Source organism: Falco biarmicus, chromosome 11 (assembly GCF_023638135.1).
Source record: "Falco biarmicus isolate bFalBia1 chromosome 11, bFalBia1.pri, whole genome shotgun sequence".
In the NCBI taxonomy this organism is placed as follows: Eukaryota; Metazoa; Chordata; class Aves; order Falconiformes; family Falconidae; genus Falco; species Falco biarmicus.
In genome coordinates this window covers 15,410,151-15,435,538 of record NC_079298.1, presented here as the reverse complement: position 1 = coordinate 15,435,538, position 25,388 = coordinate 15,410,151, and the positions used below count along the sequence as shown (strand labels likewise).

General features: G+C 42.0%; 1 protein-coding gene across 3 annotated transcripts; it reads left to right on the top strand.

The window, feature by feature from the left end:
* Positions 1-637: 637 nt before the first annotated feature.
* On the top strand, positions 638-24,258 carry CFAP57 (cilia and flagella associated protein 57). Of its 3 annotated transcripts, XM_056355941.1 has the most exons (22): positions 638-981; positions 1,092-1,408; positions 3,195-3,478; positions 3,663-3,846; positions 4,800-4,952; positions 6,010-6,149; positions 6,844-7,009; positions 7,387-7,500; positions 7,976-8,188; positions 8,797-8,970; positions 9,341-9,502; positions 9,945-10,100; positions 12,768-12,861; positions 13,753-13,943; positions 14,950-15,123; positions 16,240-16,398; positions 16,816-16,959; positions 18,153-18,269; positions 19,180-19,314; positions 19,399-19,542; positions 23,418-23,544; positions 23,830-24,258. In XM_056355941.1, the coding sequence occupies exons 1-22, from the start codon at positions 714-716 to the stop codon at positions 24,036-24,038; spliced, it is 3,825 nt and encodes a 1,274-aa protein (XP_056211916.1). In that variant the 5' UTR covers positions 638-713; the 3' UTR covers positions 24,039-24,258. The 3 variants fall into 3 exon arrangements, with proteins under 3 accessions (XP_056211916.1, XP_056211917.1, XP_056211918.1); XM_056355942.1 differs by lacking the exon at positions 19,399-19,542; XM_056355943.1 differs by lacking the exons at positions 12,768-12,861; positions 14,950-15,123; positions 16,240-16,398; ... (4 more) ...; positions 23,418-23,544; positions 23,830-24,258 and having other exon boundaries at positions 13,753-13,918.
* Positions 24,259-25,388: the final 1,130 nt, after the last annotated feature.

Below are 25,388 nucleotides of genomic sequence, written 5' to 3'. Positions count from 1 at the left end.
ACTGCGCAGGCGTAAAAGGACATAATAGTAATGAAGGTCCCGAGAAGACTCATACATATGCAGAGAAATCCTGGAAATGTCATGAATATGAATAGCTGTGTGATACAAAATGGGACCCGCGAAACTGCTCGGCACCCACGTTAGGTGGGGCGACGCCCCGTGCACCCGGTGCCGCCACAAGTAACGCCTGCTGCTTAATGCTACACCGGCCTGAAGGAGTTTTATTCCCGATTTTCGGTGACGCCAAGGCCGGCGGGGCTAAACACCCAGGCTGCGCCCCCAAGGCCGCTGGGTGACGCCCCAAACCACGGCAGCAGCGCGGGGACCCCGGAGGCCCGACCCGGCCCTGCCCCGACGGCCCCGGCCCCGCCGCTACGGGACGCGGGTCCCGGCCCGGGGCTCCCGCCCGGCCCCGGGAAGGCGCCGCCCCGCCCCGCTCACCACGTCGTTGCGCCGCTTGGGCCTCTCCTCCAGCACCACGTTGAGCCCCGGCTTCAGCGCGCCCCGCGAGAAGGCCTCCTGCAGCTGTGGGGAGGGCACGGTCAGCCCAGCCGCCGGCGGGGGCACCGGGAGAGTCCACCCCGCGGCTACCGGGAGCAGGCCGCGCCGCCCGGCCCCGCCACCGCCGCCTCACCTCCGAGTCTGAGAGCGAGGAGTCGTCCGAGTCCGAGTCGGAGCCAGAGTCGGAGCCGGAGAGGGAGCCGCGCCGCGCCATGCTGCTGCTGCTGCTGCCGCTTCCGGCCGCCTGCGCGCGCCGCCGCCGCCGCTTCCGGGGGCGCCGGGGACGCGGTTGCCACGGCAGCGGCGGCGGCAGCAGCAACATGGCGGCGGCGGTGGCGGCGCAGCCCGTGGCCGTTTTCGGCTGCCGACCGGGGGTCGCCGGCGGCGTCTGCTTCTTGGAGGAGCAGGTCGTGCTGCACGCGGCGGGGGCGGGCTGCCTCCGCGTCCACCTCGAGCAGAAATGGCACAAGTTCATCCCAGGTGGCCCCGGTCCCGACCCCGGCCCCGGTCCCGACCCCGGCCCCGGCCCCGGTCCCGACCCCGGCCCCGGTCCCGGCCCCGGCCCGCCCTGACCCCGCTCCTCCCCGCAGGCACTGAGAAGAGCCGCGGCGTGCTGGCGCTGGCCGTCAGCCCCAACCGGCGGTACCTGGCCCTCTCGGAGGCGGTGGCGGAGCAGCCGGTCATGACGATCTACGAGCTGTCGTCGGTGCCGGCGCGGCGGCGGCGGACGCTGGCCGCGGCCGAGCTGCCGGCGCGGGAGGCGGTGTCCCTGGCCTTCTCCCCCGACGGCCGGTACCTGGCGGCCGCCACGGCCCCCCCCGACGGGCACCTCACCTACTGGCTGTGGGAGAAGCAGCGGCTGATGGCGGCGGCCCGCGTGGAGGCCCCGGGCGGTGGCGTCTGCCAGGTAGCGGCCGCAGCCCCCGGGCTCCACGGCCCCCGGGCTCCACGGCCCCCGGGCTCCACGGCCCCCGGGCTCCACGGCCCCCGGGCTCCACGGCCCCCGGGCTCCACGGCCCCCGGGCTCCACGGCCCCCGGGCTCCACGGCCCCCGGGCTCCACGGCCCCCGGGCTCCACGGCCCCCGGGCTCCACGGCCCCCGGGCTCCACGGCCCCCGGGCTCCACGGCCCCCGGGCTCCACGGCCCCCGGGCTCCACGGCCCCCGGGCTCCACGGCCCCCGGGCTCCACGGCCCCCGGGCTCCACGGCCCCCGGGCTCCACGGCCCCCGGGCTCCACGGCCCCCGGGCTCCACGGCCCCCGGGCTCCACGGCCCCCGGGCTCCACGGCCCCCGGGCTCCACGGCCACCGTGCGGGCCCCTTCGGCCCCCCCGGCCTTGCCGGGGCGCGGGCTGCACACGCCTGCCTGCAAAGCTGGGCTGGGCCGGCGTCTCTGCAGCTTTTAACGTTTCAATTCAGAGTTGACTGGTAGTTGACTGGTTCTTTGGGACCCTGTCGCGCTATTTCAGATGGATGAAAGAACCAAACGGTTCGATGAGTGCCGGGTGCCAGGTAGCACGTAAGCTCGGCCTGCAAGATATGTGCACAGTTTTCCAGAGGAAGAGAGGGAGGAGAGGGCTCCCCGCTGTAGATTTTATGTAGTTTCTGTGGCTTTTCTTGGCGTCTGCTGTTGGCCTTCCTCAGCAATAGGACGCTGGGCTAAATAAATTTTTGCTTTGACCATAATGGACATTATCTTATGTCTGTGTCTCATATATCACATGAGATTCTTTTAAGAGATCTATGGTATAAGGCCAGTACAAGTGGCCAGAGTGGCCAGTGAGTGTGCAATGTGTCCCTGCAGAAATACTCTTTAAATATATTAGCTGTGCTCGGTAGTGTAACACAGCTTGGAAGCTCTCAGCGTGCTCATGTACCTTTTCCTTCCTGCAGTCTGTTCTGTGTGCAGATCAGAGGAGTAGCTCAGGAAGAGTAGCAAGGAGCAGGCTGATGGCACTCAAAGAATTCCTGCATCCTGCTTTGGGTGCCCTTTTTTAGTATCTTTCTTGCAGGAAGGTAAAAGGCTTCCAGTACATGGGTTGGTTGGACCCTAGCTGCTGTTTTTTTCTGGGGAACAGCTACAAGCAGAGGTTGCGTGAACTACTGACCTCATGAGCTCAATTCCTAAATAGAGGAGAGTGACTGTAAAGATAACTGCTGTCTAAAGTCCCGTTGAGCATGAAAAATAAGGTGTAACTACCCCTGCTGTCCTTCATACTGGGTCTTGAGATGGCTATTCTACTGTTTTCACCAACACCTAATTATGTGAATTAATATGTATAATGGGCAAGGTTCATCTGAAATACAGAGTTTATTCCTGGCACTTAAGAATGAATGATGCCACTTTTCAGGAAGCTTCCTACTGGAAAAATTAATTTTGTCATTTAATCCTGAAGGGCAGAGACAACTTTCTCTTCAGTATTGCCTTGTGATTCAGATAGTGTCTTAGCTTAATAGAGTTAATGTATTTTGTAGCATTGTGTAAAATTGATATACACAGTCTTGGAAAGGGAAAAACTGCAATATGTAGTTATGATGGTTATTTCTTAGTCTATTCTGTATTCCTATATATTTCTATGAACCTTCTTCCCTTGTTTGTTTTCCTGTATTTGGTATTGAAAGTCTTCGGAACAGATATTTGCTTATTTGTGAACATACTTGTATAAAATAATTTATGTCTCTCTTGTACCGTAGGTGAGCTTTAGTCCGCAAGACAACGCACAGGTTTGTATCACTGGAAATGGCTTTTTTAAACTTTTTAAGTACAGTGAAGGAACTTTGAAGCAGATGAATTTACAAAAGGGAAAGCCACAAAACTACTTGTGCCATGCCTGGCTGTGTGAGGACAAAGTTATATGTGGCACTGATGCAGGCAAACTTACCTTGTTTAAAACTGGAGAGCTGCACTGGGAGACAAGTGTACAGTACAAAAAACCACCCAGGGAGCTAGAAGAAGATACAACAGAAGAATATGAGAGGTAAATCTGTTAAATACTATTACTAATAGTTTCTTGCTTGTGCATGCAGATTGGTTACAGGCCACTCACTTATTTCCTTCTTGTCCAGTTTATGAATGCATTCTAGTATTTCAGTTGCTGATGATGAGCATTTTTTGTTTTGTCCTTTATTGGTCTTAAGTCTTTGTGCATTTCCTGCTTGCAGTTCTTCTGATATCTCTTGTGGGCTGTCCTCTGAAGATAATGGTTCACAACAGGATTCTTTGCCTCAAATATCTGCACTTGCAGCTTATTCCAAGGGCTTTGCATGTTCATCTAGCCCAGGGGTTGTTCTTCTGTTTGAGAAGGCCAAGGAAAAGGAAGCCTACAAGGAGAGTCAAGAAATCTGGGTAGGGAGAAAAAAGCTTTTACAAGTAATTATGCAGGAGAGGCCTGTATAGAGGCGTGGAGGTGCTTCTGAATCAGATAATAATAATCATTTTAGCATATCTCTAAATTACATTCTAAGCATTAGCTAACTGTGCTGGTGTTATTGAAAGGAAGGGAGTTGCCAGAGGTCACACTGAAAGTCAGTGACAGACGTCCTTTTGCAAGGTAGCTCTGCATGTAAAATGTACTTTGAGACTGCCAAACTTCAGGAAACCTTTAAGAAACTTTTATTTATGGAGACTTTTGAAGCTAAGGAGTAGTCTACATCAGTTTTGAAGAACTAGGCTGCTTGGCTTTTTTCCAAGGCAAAGCTCTTCTCCCCTCAGATATTTATTGTAGCTGCCATGAGAACTGTACATTCTTAAGTAATCTAGTAAGATTTCTAACCCTTCTATAGTGAGCTGTATGTATTGACTTACTGCATTTTTTAGATAAGAACATTTAACTGTGATGACCTGGTCAAGCCTTCATACTGTGGGCCTAAAAGGTCAGATCTTCCCTGTGCACAAGACCCTGTAATAAGACCATTATCAGCCTGAATGATACGCTGCAAAGAACTTTTATTCTGAGATCACGATCTTCAGGCAGTTTTCATTCTGACACTTGCTAGGGTTTTTTCTCAATACTTTTCTGCTACCATTTTCATTTTTGTTTAGCGCAGTACTTAAGATTACTGCTGAAATGTCCTCTGATCCTTTTTTCAGCTGTAATGCTATAGGTACAGTTAGGTTATTTTGTCCTCTATTCCCTGCCTTGCAATAGTTATGTATTACTAAATATCCAAGTTGTCTTACTGATGTTATGTATATGCTTATTAGACTAGCATTACAGCAAAAGTTTATGTGTGTGTGTGTATGCCTGCTACTAAAACATGGAGACCTGGAATATCCCATGTGATGCATTTCTTGTGCAGCTTCCTCAGGACCTGTTCAGCAGCGAGCCAAAAAAGTTGGGCAGACAGGACATTATATGTATATGCTTCAGCCCCTCTGGGAAAACAATGGTCGTTAACACAAATGAAAACCAGCTTTACATGTTTCCTATGCTCTCCACTAATCTTATGAAGGTAAGTGCAATCCTATCACATTCCACAGCCATCATGTCCAGTAAGGGGTGTATTGTGATGGTACAGGCTATTCAGTATCGCTTTCTATGATGCATTCTCATCAAATCCATCAAAAAACGTCTGAACCCTAAAAACTCACGATATGAAGTGCTCTGCATGCTTCTCTGAGAGCTGTATTTCAGTAGTCCCTTGCTGAAGCATCCTTCCATATGAATACCTGATGTTATTTAGCAGAATGATAGACAACATTGTGAAGTCCTTTTAAGGGTGCCACTTAAGTAAGGCTTTAACAGAGAGATTTTTAACGTAACTGTAGTAGTTTATGCTCCACTGTAATATGCAGAAACCTTAATGCAACAATAAAGCTGAACAGCTATGGGAATCTCATGTTACTCTAAAAGAATAGTTGTTGAAGTCCTGGTTAGAAGTGAAACCTCTTTGTTAAGGACAAACATAATGCAAAACATTCCCTACTCTGTTAAATAATGCAAAGACAAGAGATAAATGTATGATTATGAAATAGACTTGCATGGAGTTAAATACCTAACCTGTGTACGGGTGTACAGAAGGATCTTTACAGGAAGAGGTTTGGTAATTACAGGTCCTTTTTCTGTATGCAGCCTAAAATTTAATTGGTGCTTCACTTCCAGCATGTACTAGCTAAACATCCCAGTTAAGCTGCTTATCATTCAGCACTTGATTATTTTTAAATATCAGAAGGTCTTAGCTGAATTCTCTCAGGTCCAGTTTTATTTATTTATCTAACTTGCATTTCTTTGGACACCTGATTACATTCTGCTCCCACTAGTGTATGAGAACTATGGAGACTACATCTTCCCTGCATCACTCTTCTTGATTTTTAGTTATGAAGTTAAAACTGATTCTAACATTGCTATGGTTTTATCATTATTATGTTCAGACCAGTGCAGTGAAAGGATTAAGGAGTTTCCTCAAATGTATTTGATTACTGTATGCAAAGAGCTGTGATAGATTTCTTACCTGACTTTCTGCCTGCAGTGAAATATTTGTGATTTTCTAATGTCTCATTGCTTCTCAGGAGAAGGCAGCTTATTTTGCATACCTGAATTACCCATTGCATTCTGCTTCGATTACTGGTCTGGACATCTGTGTTTGGAAACCCATTCTTGCTACTTCTTCCCTGGATAGATCTGTCCGCGTCTGGAATTACAAAATGAAGTAAAGAGTTTGTTTATTATTATCTCTTGGATTTTTGTATATTACATTTTGCAGGCAACAGCAGCAATCTTATATGAATGAGAGTGTTTCTGGTAAAATTCTTGTGTGGTGTGGAATGTAAATGGTCTTATTGACATGATTTGGGGAGTGTGAGTATGCTGTGCCTTTAAAACCAGTGCCAAAAGAATCCACAGCCTTTTCTGTTAAGCCACTTTTGTGTCACACTTCCCATGCATTTTGGAAAAAAAAGTCTTCAGGAATGTTTCATTCAGCTTTGTCTTAAGATATTGTTGTCCCATCTCCTGCTTCATAGCCGTAGTTCGTAAGCAAAATGACTCCAGATTTTAAGGTTCTGTGGAGGGAGAGGGAGAGAAAAACAAATCCAGATCTCAGAAGGGATGTTCTTACAGGTTTGCAATCAGCGGTTCATTTACCTTCTTCATTATGTTACAGTAAACAAGGGTTTGCTCTTGCACCTTCCGCACCTTCTCTGTGAACCAGAAAGCTCAGATTTGCCTTTGTTTCCTGTAACATCTGTGTGATCATTACTTAACTGAATGACAACACATTTCCTCAAGGACAAGGCATGGTCAGATTGTAGCTGCAGGTGTCTTTGCCAGTGCAGATAATGTCCTGTCAGCTGTGTGTAGGGAGTCTGTACTATTCTGTACTGTGCAATGGTTTTCTCTTTCAGCACTTTGGAGCTGTATAAGGAATATCGGGAGGAAGCATACACAGTATCACTTCATCCCACTGGCCTTTTCTGTTTGGTCGGGTTTTCTGACAAACTACGATTTATAAGTCTGCTGTATAAGGACATGCATGTTTTCAAGGAGTTTGCTGTGAGACAGTGTAGAGAGGTAAGGAATGATGCAAAAATGAAATTGGGGAGTTATAGGAAGCAGAGTGGTGAAGAACATGACAGAAGACAGAAACATCTCCAATAGATCCTAGTAGGATTTAGGATACCAAAGCATAGAGGAAAGGATTCCAACTATTGGAAAATAAGCCTGGAGACTGACGCATAATTGTGGACCTGGGAAGCAGCAGAAGGGATGGTTTGCTCACAAATACTTAAGGACTGGATTTTACAGGGGAAAGCAGTAAGAAACTAATTATGTCATGGAGTTTTCTTTTTGTGTAACATTCTGATATTAGATGATGTCATTGGAATTCAATGCATGAATGTTTTTATCCACTGCATCTACAGTAATGGGTAGTTATGTTCTTTTTGTAGTGCTCCTTCAGTAATGGAGGCCATCTTTTTGCTGCAGTTAATGGAAATGTGATTCAAATTTATTCCAGCATCACCTTTGAGAATATTAATAATCTGAAAGGACATAGTGGGAAGGTTAGTAAACAAATCCTGTATGATACAAATCATAAAGTATGAACTAGTTAATAAGATGCATTTTGAAAAGGTGAAGTACAATTTTGGATCAGAAAGGGGCCCTAAAATTAAAAATAGAAATACCGAAGTCAGAAGTCAATGGATGCATGCACTTGATACATCTAAAAAGTCTGTCCTTAAATTGAAGGTGAATGATTGGCAGGTAGCTGAACCAGGAAAAATATCCCAGTAATAAATTTTAAAAATGTACTACTGACTATTCAAATGAGCTTTTCCCAGTGTGTTCATAAAGTAGTTCTTACTGATTTATTTTTTTTTAATGCTAAAACAGAATTAGTTGCAAAACATCTAGAAGTTTTAAGTAAGACTTAGAAGTATGATTCCAAAATTGTCATGGATGTACCAGTTAAGTGACTCCATGCTGCATGTCTATAACCTGGACATCAGGCTCCTTGGTATGTTTTGCTTTTGCCAGATACATGCAGTTAAATGGAGCACAGATGATGCTAAATTTGTCTCCTGTGACACACATGGTGCTGTGTATGAGTGGAACGTGTTGACAGGTCAAAGGGAGTCAGAGAGTGTGCTCAAGTCCTGCATCTACAGCAGCATTGCCCTGTCCTCTGATACCAAAGTCACCTTTGCTGTTGGATCTGACCAAACTCTCAAAGAAATTTCAGAGTCTTCGGTGAGCTAACACACACTGTGTGATCTTGCTAAGTTCTCTGGGGAAGGTATTAGTGCTTTGGTTTCCTTATCATCCATTTGGTAAGCAGGAATCAATCTGGTTTTGATAGCTGTGATATTTTCTGACACTTTTCTTGTGTTCTTATGTCCTTTACCGTGAAACCTGAGATTCTGTTGTAGTTTTGTATTTTTGTAACTTCACTTGGATTTACTTAGAAACCTTCTCATCCAGTTCACAAACTTAACTTGGCAATGTTGTATCAACCGCTTTGCTGAAATAGAAGTGTGTTGCATCTACCACTGTAGGCTACATGCATTTTGGTTTTTACCAGATAAGTAGTAAATTGCATGCTGTAACCATTACATCTTTCAGAAGTGATTAACATGTGGACCTCGGCTCGAAATTTTAAGAGTGTGTATCTATAAAGCTTAATCCTAATTATTGTTCATGGCTGTACTCCTATAAGTATGTAGATTCTTCTAACTGCATGATTTGCTGCAGAAGAGGTATGACAATTGCTTATGCAGTAAGTAATCAAATAGTATTGGGGAACTTAATGTAATGCAAGGGGTTCGCGTGATTTTCTCTTGGTTTTGTTTTTGTTTTAGATCCAGAATGAAGTGCCTGCTTTTGGTGTTGTGTATACTGCCGTAGCCGTTTCTCATTCTGGACACATGGTATTTGTTGGTACATCTCTGGGGACAATTCGAGCTATGAAGTACCCATTACCTTTGACAAGGGATTTCAATGAGTATCAGGCCCACGCAGGTGCTGTTACAAAGGTAACAGGGCACTTTATTTTCCCTGCTATACCAGCCGCACACATCTTCTTTAGTGCTGATTCTCCTTCCCATTTCGTGGCATAGTGTGTTAAAAATAAACATGGTAAAACACATTGTCTGGATGGTCCTGCTCATACCTTGCTTCTTCAGGGGGCTCAAGACAAACACCACTGGCATGTTAAGGTTGTCGTTGAGCTCCCTGAGCTCACTGTCTAAGTTAAGCAATCCCTAATTAAAGACAAAAGACTTTTTCGTAAGCAGTAATCAATGTAATAAATTTTCACCACGGTGGGGAGAAAAATTTGGTATAAAATAAAACTGTGTCTCCATTCTTGCTTATCTCTACTATTATTTTGGTTTTCCCTCTAAGATGTCTGTAACAAACGATGACCTGTTTCTGCTGACTGCCTCAGAGGATGGCTCTATATTTATCTGGAAAGTGTGTGATAAAGAAGGTGGGACACTGAAATGGGAAAAGGAAGTTGAGTATGCTGAGGAAGTGCTGATGATGAGATCAGATGTAGAAGAGAAGGTAGGAGGAGCAACTTGTGAATATGAACCATAGGATTCCTAGTGTACAGCTTGTGAATTACATTTGCATAATGTTTGTGACTAGCTGTTCCTATATGGCTTTCTGTTTAAGAGGGCTTGCATGGCTTTTGTCATAAAAAGGTGATACAGCAAGTAACTGCAGCTACTTGTTAACATGCAAGCTGCATTGTATAAACAGTGAGTGAATACTTTCCCCAATCTCTTGAAAGCAGTTTTAATGGAGTAGAGAAGTCAGAAGCTGTATTTCTATAAGCCATCTTGTAAGATAGTAAAGGAACCTTACTTCTGGAACTTGATCTGTCTTTCTGAAAATTCTCTGCAAATGCTATCTTTCATAAATATGTGCATGTAAATGTGTGTATAATTTGCTAATGGCAAACAACCTCTCCAGTAAAATTGTCTTCTCATCCATGTCCTAACAGAGTCAGGCAATGCTAGACCTGCAGATTCGTGTGAAAGAGCTACAGACAGAAAATTATTACCAGCTACATCTCAAAGACATGTACTGTAATGAAAAAATAAAGGAATTAGAAGAGAATTTCGCTCAGGAAATAGGCTCCCTTAAAACCAAACACCAGGTATGATTCATATTGCAGAACCAAATACCAAGAAATCTTTCACTGAAGTTGAAATCAAACTTGCATTATATATGTATGAATGCCAGAAAGCATCTGAAAAATGAAGCATTCCTTTCCAATAAAGATGTTCTTGATATCTGCAAAGCATGAAGCTACCTTCAAGTCAAGTATCTTGTAAGTACAAGGGGATGCAAGAGTTCTCCTAGGTAGCCTTTATGTAAGTATCTTCACGTAAAAACAGTTCCAGTAATAAATGCTGTCTGAGACCAAGGATCAGTAAGCTATGTCACCCTTGAGTAGAAATGAGACCATCCTTTAAAAGCTCCATCACATGTAAGGTTGCAGCTGCTGCAGGATCTTATGCCCTGGCTGCTTAGTTTTTTTAAGAACATCTGCTAAGGTGCCTTGTACGCTTTTTAAAAGCAGAAGTAAAACATATTCCTTGGGTTTCTTCTGTTCACATGTTTATTGATTTCTCTGTGGTCATGAAGCAGGACTTCTCTGAAAGGCAACAGCCATGATAATTCTTCCCAGTGTCTTATTTATCTGTGTCTGTTAACTCTATTCTGTCCATGTCTGGTGCACACACCGGATTTCTGACCTGTAATTTGCCATTTCTGGACCCCTTTTTATAGGTAGAAGGCAAGTGATCCATTAGCAATTTCTCTGACAGTAAAATGGCTTGAAGTGAGAGATTACATATCATATGATTCAAATCTATCAACCTCATGTTCTTTTTGAGCTTTTAGATGAATGTTACCCTGTCCTGGTGATTTGCTACTGCTCATTTTGTGGAGCTGCACATAGTCCCTTCAAGCAGTATTTCTGTTTGACTCCACATAAAGAAGGATTCCAGTATGAAAGCTTGACAAGTTAGTTACTAGTTTTATTATTTTATGGTCTTGTCATTTTCAAGTGCTCCTTTTATACCTTTCCTGTCTTTTGGCCCTACAAATGTTCTGGGAGGTTTCTGATTTTTTTTTTTTTGAGGAAGTTTAATTTTTAATTTTAATGTTTTCTTCAAGTTGTTATGGTTTAACCCCAGCTGACAGCTAAGTACCACACAGCTGCTCACTCACTCCCTGCCCCCAGCAGTATAGGGAGGAGAATCACGAAAAAGGTAAAATTTGTGAGTTGAGATAAGAACAATTTAATAAATGAAATAAAACACAGTATTATAATAATTGTATTGAAAATGACAGAGAGGTAGAGAGGAATAAAAGCCAAAAGGAAAAAAAAACCCAAGTGATGCACAATACAATTGCTCACCACTTGCTGACTGGTGCCCAGCCAGTCCCTGAGCAGCGACTGGCCAGCTCTGGCCAAGCCCCCCCAGTTTATATACCGAGCACAATCGTTCTGTGGTATAGAACATCCCTTTGGCTAGTTCAGGTCAGCTGTCCTGGCTGTATCCCTTCCCAATTTCTTGTGCCCCTCCAGCCTTCTTGCTGGCAGGGCCTGAGAAACTGAAAAGTCCTTGATTTCTTATAAGCATTACTTAGCAACAACTAAAAACACCTGTGTGTTATCAACATTGTTTTCATACCAAATCCAAAACACAGCATTGGACCAGCTAGCGAGAAGAAAATTAACTATTCTAGCCAAAACCAGGACACAAGTAGTTCCTCAGGCTCATTTTTTTTCTCCTTGTGGTTTTTGCATTTAAGTAACCTGAGATTTAACCTTTCTATTTTTCCTCATTTTCATATAGCTTGAGGTTTTACAAAAAAGCCATTTCACTTCTTACAGATTCCTCTACCTGTGTTTTATCTGTGCTGGTTTTCTTCTGTGATTCTTCAGGTCTTTTCCTAAGTGGTGCTTGGCTATAGATTTATAATAATCTCAGCTACAAAGAAACTTCTTTAGGCTTGTTGATTATAGGTTGCGAGCAAATGCCCTTGAAAGTATTCTGTTATTGAAGTTTTCTATGCAGGCAAGTTGTACTTCCCATCCAAGTATCAGCACATGTTCAGGTGAAACTGAATGACAGATTTGGACAGGCTCAGGGCTAACCTTTGTAGTTGTTGTGTCCAGCAGGCAAATGGAGTATTTCTGCTTATGCAAGACCCATACAGTCTTTAAGAAAGTGCAAAAATTGTACCTATGGTACAATTCCTAACTTTTATGGGAAATTTCTTACCTATTTTCTTGTTCCAGTTCTTTGGGCTTTTTTAGGAGACCAAGACATTTGTAGTGGTAGTCAGACATTCCAAGCAAATGGCATTCAAAATTTGCTTTTGCTTAGGCTTATGTCATCTATGCAAATGTCAATGTTTTAGGACCTCAAGGCTGCTTCAAGTGAGACAGGAAGCAGCTTGAACTTTAATATCTGGACAACAATTTGTGGAACTGCAAATTCTCCTCAAGCATGCTCACACAAAGAAGTGGAGGCTTTTGCTGCTCACAAACTTTTCTCATTAGGTTAGGATTATACAGTATCCTGTATTATATCAACTCCATTTGCTACTTTCCCTTAGCTTTCCATAGTTCTGTAACCTGTCATAACAAACTGCTCTGTGAGAAAACTTGGCATCTGAATTTTGGTGAGACACTTGAAAGAAATTGTGTTGTGTATGTGTTCCAGACCATGGGCAAGAGTACAAACAATTTGGACACTGCTTTGCCTAGTTTCAAATTAAAATGTATTTTTCTTATTTTTTTCCCCAGATTTTACAGGCAGAGAAAGAAAAACAGGAGCTACAACACCAGTTTCAACTGTCCGAGCTGATGAATAAACAGGCCAGGAAGGTGCAGCAGCTAGGTTAGATTGTAACAAGTGTTTGTAACTACAATCTGGAGGAAGAGCATTAGTCATAGCAAGTAATGTGACAGGGATTACTAAAGTACAAGGGAAAAGCATGTGTGTCACATGGGTGTTGCAGACCAAACGTTTGTCTGAACTGCACCACACACATGACCATGATGAGAACATGCACATGGGCACTGTATCTTAGATGTTCGATTTTTGAGATCAGTAGTTTCTTCATTTATCTTATAGCTTACCATGCAAGAGTAGTGAAGTCATACAATTCAGCAAGGAGGCTAATGTACAATGCACACAACATGGAAGTACCCAGACCCCAGATTCGTAATCCAGATAAAACATAAAAATTTCAAATTAGTACCAAAAAGCAAGTCCACCCATAAACGGGTCCATTGCCTGCTCATACTCTGTAACAGTTGTGCTTATGCAGCTCTGTCATGGTTGTCATCTCAAGGGAATGGCTAAATTAGCTATCATTAATTTTTTGTAATGGCAGAGTAGAAGATTTTGGTGTAGGCTTTAGACTTGTTCAAGCTGGAACAGAACACCCTTCTGTCCCAATGCAACAAACAAAGATATAGCAGAATATTCAAAGACACAACTGGGAAAGGTGAATGACAGCTTTGGAACGGGCATTATTAGTGAAGTGGGAAGTAAAAGGAAGAGCAGGGAACTCAAGAAATGGTTTTCTGATGTAAAATTTTGTGTGGCCACAGAGTCTAAACCCCCTGTATACCTGATGAAGAAAGTGATGAAGTGCTTCTAGTGTAATTTATTGCAACCAGCTGCCAAAAAAGATAATAGAGAATAAGACACTGATGACTGTAGAAGGGTAGGATAAACCTCTTTCCTATTAGTTTTATCTGTTTGTATGTTTCCTGTTACCAGAATCTGACAGTGATCAGAAACTTTTAATGGAAAATGAGAAATACCAGGAGCTGCAAGTGAGATCCCAGAGGATGCAAGAGGAATATGAGAAACAATTGCACGATTTGGAGGAAAGCAAAAGCAGGGCTGTGAAGGAGCTAACAGAGTATTATGAGGAAAAACTTAATGAGAAATCTCTTCTGCTGGAAAAGGTAGGAAACTTGATTTGTTGTTTGAATTATCACAGTTGGTGATAAATTTAGTTAACAAAGTGTCTCCTAGGACAGGAGAGGTTGGCTTCTTCCATGCAAATCCTAATCTGCCTGTAATCTTGAGGAAATATGTAGACAGAATAGTACTGAGGGAAACCCAGCTGAGTTAACAACTTTTCTGGGCTTCACACCTTGAGTAAGTAACCTGCTAAGATTAATATCCTTGGCCATTCTCAGCTTCGCCTCTCTTTCTCCTAGATCCAAGAATTCCTGTTTGTTAATGTGGATTAGATTATACATTTATTGTAATTGAAGAAAGATTCAATCACCTTACTCTAGTGAAGAGATAACATTTCTAAAATGGTGGATTCTATTCCTGATTCCTTGAGGTTCCTGCCTGCATAATTTGGGGAGCAAAGACAAATACAGAGTATTTAAAAAACTCCTGCACATTGATGTCAGATTTGGCTTGACAAAGGGCAGCCAGCTAACTGATACTTGTATATCTAAAGTCAATAAATTCTATCAACATTACTGTTTGCAGCCCTATGTTGCAATACCAAATTTGGAAAGAATGTGAGGAATTGAATGTGAGAAGAGAGGCATACAGCGACTGATGCAAACCTAGGTGGTTTTTTTTTCGGAGACAATGTATCAGAGACAGCAATGTTAAAAGATGTTCTCAAGTGTTACTTATGTTTGCATTTTCTGCAGCCAGAACAAGTTTATGCTGTTAGTATTTGGGCCACATTCCTAACTTGAGTCATCCAAGCCTTGAAAATAAATTTTTTTAAGAATAATTTTTTTATGTTTGTCTCAACAGTTTTTAAAGTTACTTTAATCCCTTGAGAAGTTAAGTTACCCTAAATAATAGTGCTGCAAATGAAGAGTCTGCTAAATAGAGATCATCTCAGGAGAAACGCAGCTCAAATAAAGAATTCTCCTCTTCTTTATTGGTCTTTTACTGTTTGTTGTCTTCTCTAATGTTGGCTTTCCGTAACTGCAGGCAGGGGAGGACATGAAGCAGCAGCTTCAAGCACATGAAGAAATTAAGAAACAAATTGAGGAAAACGCAGACCAAGAAATCCTGGAAATCAAAATCAAGTATGAGGAGCAGCTCTTGGAAGAAAAGGAGTCAAACCTGCAACTGAAAGGTGAAACAGGAGTCATGAATAAAAGGGTATGTCTTATTCTTTGATAGGATCAGACTTGCACGTGGAGACCTATAGCCAAAGACTGGATGTGATTCATGGCATGTCAATTTAGTCTGTTAATTTAGTTTGTAAATATGTGGCATTTCATGTGAGAACAGTAGCCTCTTCTTATACCAATTTGAATGTTTTAGAACATTTGTGCAGATGAAGCAGCTGTGTGCTGATTGTATTTCTGATATGATTAGTGATAGATAATAGAGGAGGTGTGTTTTTATTAGTACACTTTCTTTTATCTTATATAGTTTTAAAGTATAAGTAATAATATTGTTCATCCTATGATGGGAAGGAAATGAGCCTTTTCATTTTTCCAAGATGTAATGCATTGCTTTGTCAGAAAAATACTTCTACTGCTGCATTCGATGCAATAAACAATTTGTATTTTGTATGCATCATCATTTCTAATTGGTTTTACTAGGATTTTTAAGGAGGCATGAAACCTTTCAGCTCCTTCACTGACTGGCTATTACATTTGCCTAAGGATGTTAGAGGGACATTTTTTCTTTTCAGTTTCTTCAGTACCTATCTGGAGACACAGAGTTCTCTTCCCTCCTACTCCCTATTATCATGGTACTGTCTTCAGTTGTGTTGTTTTTTAGACATCAGGAATTTCTTTGTGGGTTCTCACAGTTTGACCAACACCACTTCTTGGTTCTGACTTTCTTGGGTTCACAGATCTTAGTACTGAGGTGGGGATTTTGAGGGTACCCAAGAGCTATGAAACAGGCATCCTTCCAGTCTACTTTTGACATATTTAGAGACATATGACAAATGATCACCTTAAAATAATTTTCCATGGCTTGAAGCTGATTCTTGGATATGACATCCACACTCTTCTTGCTTCTGGATGCAAATTCCTTGATTCCTTGTAGTGCAGTGAATATTCTGTCAGAATATACAGAAAATGCAAAAATGGATATTCAAGCCCCTTTTGAGTTACAGGTAATTAAATGATACGATGCTGCTTCATCATATCTTAGGTGGATATCCTTTATCCCACGCTGTCTGCAAGGTGTCTTACAGAGTAGAATGGCTAATTTGTGCACAGCGTTTGGAGATTGTTCCATTCTTGTTTGCCTCTCTAGCTGAACAGCCTACAGAAAGAGCTCAAGGAGCGAAACAGGGATATGGAAGAAATGCGACTGGAACAGCTGAAGCTACAAGGCATCATTAAGTCACTGGAGGAGGACATCTTGGCACTGAAGACAGAGATTCAAGAGAGAGCCAACACTATCCAAGACAAGGTGAGAGACTGGACAACTGGCTAAGATCAAAGTCACCCTCCCTTAATTTAACACAGACATTTATTTTAATAGTATAATTTTGTGATAATATCACATTACTGGAAACTCAGTTTTAACTTAAAGAATTTGTGATTTTTAGTTTGGGATTTTCATTTTTAGTTGACGTTCTAAACTTTTCTTGGGGAGCTCAAGTTCAGGATGCTGAGTTTATTGTCCCCCGTTCTGGGATCTATACGTGGCTTTCTGCATTATTTGCCCCCTCCCTTCCCACCCAATCTGTGTACATGTGCAACTGAAGTTCAGTCTTCCACTAGATCTGTGACTGCTGGTTTTGCCTCTACCATATTTGTGCCTTGTCCTAGGGATCTATTTGAGAGTGCTCTGTCTGATTCAGATCTCTGTACCTATTTCTCCCAGGAGAAGCATATATATGACCTAAAAAAGAAAAATCAGGAACTTGAAAAGTTCAAGTTAGCACTGGATTACAGAATAGAGGAGTTTAAGAAGCAAATAGAGTCACGTGAAAATGAAATTAAAATAACGAAGGAGCAGATCCATGAGGTGAGTAACATTCTTATTTGGCCTCTGCTACTAAGCCATTTGTCTGAATACAAAGATGACCCAGCAAGTCCCATGGAAGACTCCACCCTGTTTGTTCCTTGACTTCTTTCAAGGATACAGAGCAGTGATTCAGTATCTTTACAACTAATAAAAATATTTGTGCACAATTAGCTGCTATTTACTTTTTTATCACATGCTACCAGTGATCAACACAGTTTTTTAAGCTCCTGTTTCAGTATTTAATTCTAGCCTGTGAGTAATACAGTCTATTTGCTTAAAATATTTGCTTAAAAATAGATCGTATCCTTATGTGGTTGCCCTCCACATACCCTGCAGAGTTTGTAAGACACTCCCTTTTCCAATCTGGAGGAAGAGAGAGTGAACTTTTCTCAGAAAAATTGCAGATTTATGCAAACATAACTGTTCAGGGGTTAGGTATGTGGGAAAATTACTGTTCATCAGCTGCTCCATGGAAAATTTCCGTGCGTTCATACTTGGCTTGCAGCAAATTCATTGAGGCAACTTATTTATGATACAAACTTACTGTGATCTTTCCATAGATGTACCTTTCGCTCAGCCAAATTAGGACTACGGTGACATAGCTAATCAGTGATGTACTAGTTTTCGTAAGTCTGTTTATTCAGAACAAAAGGCTTTTAAATAAAATGCAAACTAATGAACAATTTGTATGTACATCAGACTAGCATGATGAAAGCCCTGTTCTCTCTTCTGGTCACCATCATATGCCAGTAAATGCTGTAGTACCCTTATTGCTTTTTTTCCCTGTATTCTATGTACGTACCCAGAGCTTTTCAATGCATTTGTTTCTTTTCGGTATCAGGTTCTTCTTACTGTTGTACTTACTCTTTCCAGTATTGACTGTTAATTTCCATCTCAGCCATTTTTATTCAGATGGAACAGTAAAGCTCCAGTGCAGGTCAGGGAGATGAAGGGGCATCACGTTACTTAAATACCTGTAACTCAAAAGGGAGTTGAACATCCATTTTTGTGTTTTCTGTATATTCTGGCAGAGGGCAGTGTTGTTCCAAAATTAACTTTTTTCGTGTTGCAATTCAACCTCAAGGGGGTTCTACTCCCTGAAGGCTGTTATTTCCAGCCTCTGGTTTTCCTGTTATGTGTTGTTATTTCACATCTCCTTTTAGTCCTGATTTCCTCCTCCTGCTTCCTTTCAGAGGGAGGGTGAGCTGGAACGATTCCACAAGGAGAGCACACAGCTGAAGCTGAACATCACACAACTGCAACAGAAACTAAAAGCAACTGATCGCGAGTTGCACAGAGAGAAGCAGAAGGTATGGTGCAACCACTATGCAGGTCCTACATAATGAAGTTTGTGGGGACAGAGCACTCCAAAAACATTAATCTGAGCAAACAGACGCTTCAGGGATACTGTCTCCAAAGTCCAGGAGAATCTCTGGTCAGCAGGGACAAAGACAGAAAATTTCCAAGCCTGCAAACAAGTTAGAGAGTTGATTTTAAAAAAATCCAGTTATGTGTCAGTTTGTTCAATCAACATATATTCTCCTGGATTTAACAGAGCAGTGAGGCAAATGCTTAACTGACTACTCCTCCCTGCCCCAGCTTGACATCTGGGGACACTTGGCTTGAATAGGAGCAGCATGTAGGCTACCACCTACAATGATAGGTAGGCATTAGTAGGGTGAATTAGTAGGTATTAGTAGGAATTAGTAGGTGGGCTTCGAAATGGGGGAGACAAGGACCTCTTGTGTTTGACAGCAAGCACGTCAGACATGAGGGAGGGAAAGGGACTACAAGTGATGGTGAAGGACCTTAGCAGGCAGTGCAGGACTGAGAAAGCAGGTCGAAGGGGCCATGTAGAAACCAAGTGAGAATGAGAAGGCAGTCTTGCCCTTACCTTCTATCATTGTTTGTGTGTTGTTTCTAATTAAGAATATAGGTTGTTTGAGAAAGGACAGTGGGGGGATAGCATTCATGACAGTAAGCCGCAGGTTTTCAGATGAGATCTCTGGACATTACCCACAGCAAGTATCTTGGATTAATATTACTGCTATTCAACAGGTAGTGCTTACATCTCTGATGGGTTTCTTAATGTAACGCTTCTTTTTTAATTAAGTGAAAGTATATGAGAGTTTTTGCCAGTTTTACTAACTTCCTAGAAAACTGCACATGATAGAGTGCTCTGATGAGCCAAATAAGAATGTACCTACATCATTCTTGCAGAAGCACAGTATGGAAACTCTCATCAAACGATTTAAAGCAGATCTTCATAATTGTGTGGGCTTCATTCAGGATTCCAGAAAAATGAAGGATGTGATCCGTGAGCTCTACACCAAGTATGTGCAGCAATCAAACTTGGTGAGTCAGGGCCTTTAGCCTTCTCCTTGCAAATGGATTTCTTTGGTAATGTAATTACTGAGGCAACATGCTGTGCCCCCTCAGGTGGAGACTGAAGCAGTAGACACAGATTTGCAGCAGGAGGACATGAAACAGCGAGAATATCTTGAGAGGAATTTGGCAGCTTTAAAAAAGAAGGTGGTGAAAAATCAGGAAATACACCAAGCTGCTTATATGCGTGTCGTGCAGGTAATAAGCCTTTTCCATGTGGTATGGAGAGGAAAAAAGGAGGCAGCTGCGCTAAAGAAACTTTAGTAGCCTTACCACTATGGCTTCTTAGGACTTCGAAACAGTTTTGGTTTGCTTCCTTGCCAGAAATTCCTAAGTTTTTCAAGTGCTTCCATTCAAGGATATTGAGCTACTTAAGTTGTATGATTTTCTGGACAAAAAGAGCAAGATCTCTGAAGTCAGAAATTGTTGCTATTTTGTGGATACTTTTGTTTATCTCTCATTCCCTAATGTAAAAGGAGATAGGAAATCTCTGCTGCCTGGATATCTTTAAAGCAATTCATGTATTTATTTCAAACAGTATTTGTAATTGCCATCATAGTCAATTTGTACCTGTCTGAGTGCCAAGCCGTACTTGCTGTGTGGTAGTGTTTAGGAACCAGTTCCGGAGGAACAAAAGAAAAAAAAAACCTACTTGCTTTGGCCACATAATCTCATGCCTGCTGGTCTGAATTCAGAAGAACTTTCTGCTTTTCACATCCAGTTTTTTTGAGGAAGTTCAGAAACACATGATGAATATGCCTATTCATACCAAGATTTCTTGCACAGAATCCTTGTTCCTTACAAGGCAAGGTAAACTTGTGACTGCTGGGGCCAAAGATGCATTTTGTTTTCATCTGGAGTGAGAAGATTTAAAGCCCCACGCCAAACATCCTAAAAGGACAGCTCTTTTATAGTCTCTTCTTACCATGATCTCCTTCTTCTCAGTCAGCATTTCCTTTTCCCCTCAGTAGCCCTTTTTTTCATTGTTACTTTATTATACTTCCTCAGGATCATTATACCTCAGTCCACTCCTAGTTCATCTGTTCTTTGCTGTTTATTCATAGTGCTTCTTCAGGTTTAGGCAGCAGCGATCTTCCCTGGCCCTGTTTTGATTTTTTTACTCCTTCTGTGAGTTAGATGTTTCCTTTGGCACAAAAGCAGACAGCTTCAGAAAATAACCTTAAGAACTTCCTTGCTGGAATAGGGTGACAGATGGTGCTCATAATGATAATACTTGATGTCTTGGATCAGTAAGCCTAACATGAAATGATGATTAAAACCAAATTAATAAAACATCTGGAAGATGAAGATATCAAAGGTTCTAACCAGCCTGGTTTCTTCAAAGAAAAAGCAGTTCTCTGAAGTCTAGTACATTAATGAGACTTTACTGCCAGGAGGAATTAACATGATCTTCTAGTCCTTCACAGGGGACTTTTAAGACTAGTTAGACAAACTTCTATGAGGACTTGGTTTGAAAAAGTAAATGACATCTTGATGGCCTTCCAGCTCTGTATTCCTGTTATTCCTCAGTTGTGCTTATATTTCCAGAGCTGTGCATTCCTCTTGGAGTGACTATTCATAGGTACATTCCACTAGCGACTGCTGCAATGGATGATTAGAACCGTCAAGGTAATTTTAATTATTCTCACCAATTGGCAAGTTGATTGTTTTAGACTATTAGCTTTTCCTCTAGCCTTCTGTATATGTAATGGCTCCTTTGGTCACCTGGAGACTAAGAACAGACACACTGAATAATCTTGTTAAGTAACACTGCTTAAACTGAAGCATGTATAGGATGATCTTTTCTACAGTGTGTCCTACCTGTCTCTGACAGCCAGCACTGTAGGGACTTCCTAGGCTATAGATTGCATCCAGGTGTCATATGCACTTGTACCTGACGGCCCCATCCTCTATGCATTTGATCTCTCCCTTTTCTGAAACAATTCGTATTTTGCCACAACATCCCATGACAATGAGTTTTACCATGAACATTTATTTTAATCCATGGCATGATCATTGCATTGCAGTGCAAGCTTTCTGTCAGAATGAAAAGATTGAGTTAAACTCTAATCTCTCTGCATAGCATGTCTCTTCAGAAAAACAGTATCAGTGTCAACCAGCAGCCTCTTTTAACACCCAGCAAACCAAACAAGAAATTTCTATGTAGCCCAGATGGCCTCATACAAGATACTATGTATTATACTGTCTAATAGACCAAAAGCATGATCTTCATTTTATAGCAGCGTTCAACTACTTGAACTCATGAAGATGTTCGTGACTAAAGTACACCTAAACAGAAATGCTGTGACCTAACTCTCAAAGCTGGTTAAAAGACGATTACCATGACTGATTCTTGGATGTTATTCTTTTCACGTGTTCCTTTCAGAATCAAGCTCTGGGATAAATGCACAGCAGTCAAATTTCCTCTGTGTTTAAAGACTTCAATTAAACAAATCAGAGTCAACAAAATATTATGGTTTCAGAGCAGGCTGCCTGAGCTCACCAGCCCATGCTACATTTAGAGTCCAACACAACCACTGCAAGAACAACTGTTCTCTGTTCTTGCCCAACAAGTTCAGACCTTAATGCACCCCACAATCTTCCTCCAGTCAGTGACCTTCAGTTGAGGGGAAGGTAAAGCACAGTTGGTGTACTTGTCTTAGTGTGAAGTGTTGAGAATCTTGGCACACACATGCACCTTGAGTTATTGCTGCCAACCAGAACTCCTTGAGTGCATCTATATACAGACAATTGCAGCAAGTGTTGTACTTTGTTACTAACCAGTTTTCAGTGGTGTGGTGCCAATACTTTGTAAGCGTACTGTAAGGAACCAAATCATATGCCTTGCATATATCTCTTATGGCAACATAATTATCTCTTATCAACCAAAATTACAATTTTTAAAAGATATCAAATTTGAAGACACCTTTTTCAAAGGAAAATGTTATTGATCCTGGTTCTTATCTCCTGTTGCTTTAGTGAGTTCTCTATTGCTTGAGACTGGTATTATGTGAGGTACCCAAAGCATACCTTTTGGCCATTTATTTTTTTGAAATATTTCCATTTATGATGAAGTTCCAGGGGTTGGAATGGTGCTGTGTTCCAAAACTTCTCTAAAACAACCACAGGTAGCTGAAATCATTGCTATTCTTGATTCAAGTATGATGGCCACTGTTTAACGTTTGCATTAGCTGTGGATGTGATAAGGTATTTCACTGTGTTTGTAAGAGGCAAATGTACAATTCCACTTCTCTTGAATTCAGAAAAGCACTATTTAGTAAATGGTGCTCCTGTTTCTAAATCTTGAGCAACAGTTTTATTGTACTTCACGAGGTTTAGTCCATACTGTTTTTGCTGAAGTCTTTGAATATGTCAAAACAATGGGTAAAGTGCATTTACTTGTACTCTCACAACTCCTTCAGCAAGATGCTTTGCGGTAGGCTATTAAAAAAAAAAATCAGAGGATTGAACTTTTATGGGTTGAAAACTGCCTAAAAAAAGAACAAAAGATGGATACATGGCTAAGTTTTTCTCATAACAGCATGTTAGCAGTAGGTATCTCAAGTCTCCATATGCTTTATATATTCCTTAATAATTTGGCAGGAGTGTTGGAAAATGATGTCTGTCAGAACTAAGAGGGCTTTGTAGAACTGCAAGGAGATAGATAATTTCAGTGAACAGACACATAGTGGTAAATGACAAGCAAAATAATGCACACTGAAGGAAGAAATGGGAATTCTTCACATTAATTCTGAATTAATTGGATCAGTCCAGGAATATACCTGAGCTTCCCTGTGGAACTGGTAAAGAAAATACCTTGGAGTGCAGCTGCAGCCAGAAAAGCAGAATAAATATTAGCTTATTGAATTAACGTGGTTTGAATATTATCATGTTTTGTGTCAAATCTACTGTGGCCTTATCTGAAATGTTGTGTACTGTACTGATTGCCCTGTATCTTCTGCTTGTGATACTGATTCTGTGCTGTCCAGTGGCCTTCCCAAAAATATGAAGACACATATTGCTGAGCGAGATAGTACATGTGCTTTTCCTCATAGAGCATATTGCTTTTGCAGGAAAACGCGAGTCAGATTAAGGAAATTAATGACTTGCGGCAAGAACTGAAGGTGGCCCACACCCAGATACGTGACCTCCAGTCAACACTAAGATTAACCAAGAGAAAACAAGCAATTCAAGACACAGGTGAGTAGTGCTTCTTGTATGTTTTCCATATTGCCAGTACTCATTCCAGAAGCCCTTTTTGTCCTTGGTGAACAATTCTATTACTGTCTCCACATCATTCCAGCTTGTCTGCCTGGTGGTACCTGTTCTGTTGTAATCTTAGTTGTAGAAGCTGCTAAATACTGCAGAATCTTACTATTCAGCTCTCCTTCAGCTCCGAAAGATGCCTTTCCTTGTCCATGCCAAAGAATCATGCTAGCTGGAGCTTTTTTACTCTGCTTTATCCTCTCTGATTTTATCTTCTAGCTCCCTCCAGTGAACTGCTGTCCAGCCCAGCTGTCGTGAGGCTGAATGCAGAGAAGGAAAGTGAGAAAATCATAGAAATGCAGCAGCTAGAAATTCAATACCTGCGAGACCAGATCCAGGAAAAAGGGGCAAGTCCTTGCAGTTCAGCCTCTCTTAGAAATCTTCCTAATCTGAATCTGGAAAGAAGCGACAAGACTCAGCAACAGTGACCTGGTTCAAGGATGCCTTACATAATTACATTGTCCTGGCAAGATCAGAAATGCAACAGTTAGATTAGACTTCCATGATCCTGTACTCTTCCACTAGAAGCATTTGTGCAGTGCTGTGAACACAAGGCAGCAGCCTTCACTCCCTTTTACTTTCCTGGAATCCTCCCTTTCCATGAGGCCTAGGAGCCAAGAGAAAATAAAAATAAATTTGTGTTAGTGCCAGACTGATCTTTGTGCTTTCATGCGAGGGCAGGTACACACCTTTCTCTTGAAAAACAGTGTGTCCTAGTTCAGAAGAGCTGGTCAAACTCTGTAAGCCTTTTCTGCTAGAATTCTAATTTGGTGTCATTTTGCTGCAAAAATCAACATCAGCCTTTTATTTTCCAGTATTGAATTGACTGTGTCTATACAAAGGACTGCCTGCACGTAAGACAGATATCAGTGTTATTCCAAGCCGGTATTTAGTCACAGACTGACATCAATTACCTTGTGAGGGCAACCTTTGACTAGTGGTCAGACACACCTGAGCTAGAGCCTTTGCTCAAGCCTCTGCCTCCCTTCTAGAGACGTGCTCTCTCATCCGTTGCAATCATTTCGGCAGGACAAAAAGGCAGCCCAGTTTCAGACTCTGAAAGCTGGAATAAAGTCCAAACCTTACATCTTAACTCTCCTATAACTTTGATAAACTAATCTTTGATTGTCTTTTTTCCAACAACTGCAATCCCTTCAGTTTAGTTTTTCAATGAAATTCTCCTGAAAAGTCACTCTTCAAAGTACTCTTGTATAGAAAAAGATAGGGAGTAATTCCTTTGATAATGAGGGGTGGGAAATTAATTTTTTCACCCTTTGTTGTCAGTGCATGACACACTGTCTCACTGCAGAATACTTCACATATATCAGAAGTTTAAGCTACAGATTGACCTTGGAATTACATGCCAGTATGTTACTTTTTCTATTTCCTATCCTGAATTGTAGAGAAGTGATGAGTGTTTTCTATATACTATTAATAACAGTATACAGAAGGTGCTGGTGCCAAGGCTGCATAACATGTAAGCTATGTTACCATTAGGGGTACTAGACTCATTTCCAGGCTAACACCATGGCAAACAGATGGTTCAACAAGTTCCTGTGACCTGGGAGACTTCAGCTGAGTGCTTGTCCATGAACGTGGGATTAAGTTAAGTTTTTTTATTCTGCAGCTTTGACCTGTATGAAGCATAGGTTTCACAGGAACAAAAGGAAGAAGTTATGATGGAATTGGTCTGTTAATGCGCTAGCTTAACACCCTTTCTTCCTCCTCCCCTCCCCATATAATCATCTTGATACTTCCTGTACAGAAAGAGGATGTAA